Source organism: Enhydra lutris, unplaced genomic scaffold, assembly GCF_002288905.1.
Source record: "Enhydra lutris kenyoni isolate GAN:26980312 unplaced genomic scaffold, ASM228890v2 scaffoldscaffold26, whole genome shotgun sequence".
NCBI classification, from domain to species: Eukaryota; Metazoa; Chordata; class Mammalia; order Carnivora; family Mustelidae; genus Enhydra; species Enhydra lutris.
Window position 1 is genome coordinate 25,827,215 of NW_019154110.1, and position 4,071 is coordinate 25,831,285.

Genomic DNA, 4,071 nt, shown 5'->3' on the forward strand with positions numbered 1-4,071 from the left:
CTTAGCATAATACCCTCTAGGTCCTTGAATATTGTTGCAATGGCAAGATAGTGCATCCTTTTTTATGGCTGAGTAATATTCCAGTAGTAGAATTACCAGATCATATGGTTTTCCTATTTTTTATTTTTTGAGGAAACCCCATACTCTTTTCCACAGTGATTATACCAATGTACATTCCTACAAACAGTACACAAGGGTTTTTTTCACCACACCCTTGCCAACACTGATTATTTCTCCTCCTCTTCATTCTAGCCATTCTGATGAGTATAAAGTGGTATCTCACTATGGTTTTGATTTGTATTTCCTTGATAATTAATGATGTTGAGCATCTTCTCATGTGACCGTTGGCCATTTATATGTCTTCCTTGGAGAACTGTCTATTCATGTCTTCTCCCACTTTTAGTTGGATTTTTTGTTTCGTGTTTTGAGTTGTATAAGTTCTTTATGTATTTTAGACATTAACCCCCATGGGATATGCCATTTGCAAAGATCTCCATTCGGTAGGTTGCCTTTTCATTTTGTTGATGGTTTTCTAGGCTGTGTAAAATAGCATACGGTTTCTTCAGTGTCTACTCCACAGTGGGCATTTTTTAAGGGTTTTACAGGCATTAACTAATTTTATTCCCATGATAATCTCAAATGAAGGAGCTATTGTCCCTATTGTATAGATAAGAAAACTGAGACTCAGAAGGGTTGAAGTAACTTGTCCAAATATTACATGATTTGTAAATGCCAGTGCCAGGATATGAACAGGAACCGTTGACTTTGAAATTTCAGCATGCTTAAAGCTACAGATGACCTCTTTCCCTAATTCTCACTCTCCAGTTGGAAGGTAGGTCCACTGGGTGGACCTTATTTAGTTAACCTTACTCAAGCTACTTCCCTTATAAACCTGACCATAACTAAGTTACCTCACCATATCCTAGCAAAATCGAGCCATCACAGACATCAGACTCATGGTGGAAAGCTTTAAGGAGCATGACGCAAATCCTTCTGGAGAGACAAGCTTTTGCTGTTTAGTAGGATTCCACATGAGTGCCCGAATTGGTTCTGCTAGTCTCACCAGACACTGTCCTGCTTAAATAGCAGGATTCTGTAACTTCAGAATTTGTAAGAATGTGTACAGGATTTTTAAAATAGCTACATGATAAATCCATGTAGTAAGAAGAGTGATCTGTATAGTTAACAGTAATTTTTTAAACTATAAATACCAACATCCTTGTTAAAATCAAACTTGTTTAGACAGACTATCTGTATTAAACTATAGTTTGAGTTCAGTTCAGAAAGTTCTATTTTAAAATGTTTTTCAGTTTTATTGAGATATAATTGATATATCATACTGTTTAAGGTGTGTAGCACAATGACTTACCTATTCAGTGAAATGATTACTGCAATAGTTTAATATTTAAAAAATAGTTCTTTATCAGTGAAAATGTAATATAAGTAACTGTTTAAGAAGGTATTGGAAGACTGAACAGGTAAGATGACAGGACTACCATGATTTAGACCTTTCAGGAATGAAGGTTTAGTATACCAGCCAACCAGATGAAGAACTCTGACCAGCTGAGATCCTGGCTTGGGGTGGGAGGTTAGGCAGGTAGTGGTGGTAGAAATGGGTGGAAGAGACAAAGCTTAATAATAAATACAACTATCTCATGGTAACATATTTATATTTGTGTCATTGAGTATGGAAACACTTATTTTTTCAGAATAAGGAGAAAGGCTTTCTCAGATTATTAATACTACTTTAAATCCTAGGACTTGGCTAACTTTGTTAGGTATTTTAAAAGGTAGTGTTTCTGAACGGCAGTGAGTATATACACAGTGGCAGCTCAGAGTCCTTACCCAGCAACATCTGTTTTAGGGTTTTACAGTGTGACATGTTGGGACTTCAACAGGTAAACTTAGGAGACTGGCTCCCAAGAAGGGAGGCTGGTACCCACATAAAAAGACATGCCAACTACAGTGGACAGTTTCTAAACTATGGTAATATTTGGTGCTAGGTAGGTCATGGACTCTTGACTATAGAGAAGGCCATTCATTCTGAAATATGGTTCTGGTCATCAGTCTGGAGTTCAGAGGGTAGGGAGTTCCAAGTAAATGACTTGGGAACCAGGCCTCAGGTCTTGGGGCAAACAAGCTCACATCAGTAAGGATACAGAGGAAGGCTGTTATTTGGTAGACATGGGTACTCTAGGGACACTCACCAGGAAACACAAGGTAATCTTAGGGGTAAATAAATCCAGCCCTTCATAAATCCACGTGCTCCATATACTAGCAATATAGTAATGTCAGCCGGGTTCTTAGTGGCTGAAGGATGTTGACTGGGTTGACCCTGCAAGGACCAGGTCTTTAGCCCTTATCACTAGGTAAGAGTGTGGTGAACGCAGGGATCTAGAATTGTCCCTTTGGTACAACTGGCATCATCATGTCTTGACAACGTTTCTGTTGTTCGTCTGATAGATACCAAATACTTTCGTTGGGGTGATAGGATTTTACTGGCCTGGTAAGTAGTGGATGGTATCTCTTACAGTATATAGCAATTGGGCAGAAATGAATAGGAAGAAAATGAGGGTAGGTAAATGTGAGGAGCCAAGTAATCAGAAAATGTGAAACTTCTGATAACTTTATCTTTGGGGTCTTATCTGAGATATTTTAGAATTTTCAGGATTGAAATTACTCAAAGCCAGAGCACTGGGAGTTTTCCATATACTGTGTATCTTTTTTTTTTTTTTTTAAAGATTTTATTTATTTATTTGACAGACAGAGATCACAAGTAGGCAGAGAAGCAGGCAGAGAGAGAGGAGGAAGCAGGCTCCCTGCTGAGCAGAGAGCCCAATGTGGGGCTCGATCCCAGGAGCCCGGGATCGTGACCTGAGCCGAAGGCAGAGGCTTTAACCCGCTGAGCCGCCCAGGTGCCCCTATACTGTGTATCTTTAAGAAACAGTAAGACTGGGGTCTCAGAGACTTTCACTCTGTGAGATTACGGACATGGATCCAACATACCCATAAGATTAAAACATTTATGCAAAAGAAATCATAATAATAATTCTGTCTTCAGAATTTCTGGATAAATCAACCTTCAAATGCTATAGTTCATCAATCTTTAAAGTGAAAACTATTAATTTAAATAAAGACAATTCTGACCAAATTGGATAGCTTGCATCAGTAAGAAAGTTTATTGAAATTCATTAGTGAATGAGAAAAGTTTTTTTTTTTTTTTTCATTAAAGAACACTTTCTGGTAAAGTGAAAAAAAGAAATACAGAAACCACAAAACACCTTTTAAACACCTTATTTTCAAGGAATAAACCTATTTCCATAGACCATTAAGACTGAAGTGTTTTGGTGATTTTGTTTTTCATACATCTGTGCATAATGGTCTGCGTGAAGGGTGACTCTTCCCTCTTGATGCGGCTTAATAGTAGTGTTTCCTGGTTTCCGATTCAATAATTGATGAAAGGACTCTACCGTCAGGTGCCACCTCTTCAATAATTGTCTTGATTACTCTGGGTTTGCTAGTATCTGTAGGTGAATTACGAAAAAAAAAAAAAGAGAATTTAGACTAAGCTATTTATGGGGTCCTTACTAATCAAAATTTCTAAAAAATAAAAAAATTCACTTTTTACGTTGTTTAAAAAAAAAAACAAACCGAACAATGTTTAAGCAAGAGCATCTTGGACCACTACATTATTCCTTCAAGATGGATGTCAAGTGTAGAGTTTGCTAAAAAATGCAAGTCTTCTCTGAGATTTTAACCTTTTAAAACAGCTCTAGAGCGTAGAAAAGCAACAAAACCATCACAGAAAGTTAAAACTAATTCTGATTACCCCAGCTAGTTTCTGCTGACCTTGGTCCCTTGGAAGAGGACTCTCCAACCGACCCAGAAGACGAGGACTTGTGACCTCCGCTGGAGCTGCCGCCACCGTAGCCGCCGCCGGAACTGCCGCCGCCGTAGCCGCCGCCGTGGCCGCCGGAGCTGCCGCCGCCGTAGCCGCCGCCGTGGCCGCCGCCGCCGGAGCTGCCGCCGCCGTAGCCGCCGCCGTGGCCGCCGCCGCCGGAGCTGCCGCCG

At 39.6% G+C, this 4,071-nt stretch overlaps 1 protein-coding gene across 4 annotated transcripts in view; it reads right to left on the bottom strand.

Moving 5' to 3' along the window:
• Window positions 1-3,156: 3,156 nt before the first annotated feature.
• LOC111151256 (keratin 10) overlaps window positions 3,157-4,071 on the bottom strand; it is a 4,988-nt gene continuing 4,073 nt past the window's right edge. For 2 of the 4 annotated variants that reach the window (XM_022509129.1, XM_022509128.1), the window contains exons 8-9: window positions 3,830-4,071; window positions 3,157-3,524 (exon numbers count right to left, since the gene is read on the bottom strand). The exon at window positions 3,830-4,071 is cut by the window's right edge. In XM_022509129.1, the coding sequence (XP_022364837.1) occupies window positions 3,418-3,524; window positions 3,830-4,071 (349 nt within the window). In that variant the 3' untranslated portion in view covers window positions 3,157-3,417. Of the gene's footprint in view, window positions 3,540-3,829 lie in introns of all 4 variants that reach the window. The other 2 variants (XM_022509131.1, XM_022509130.1) reach the window with 2 other exon arrangements.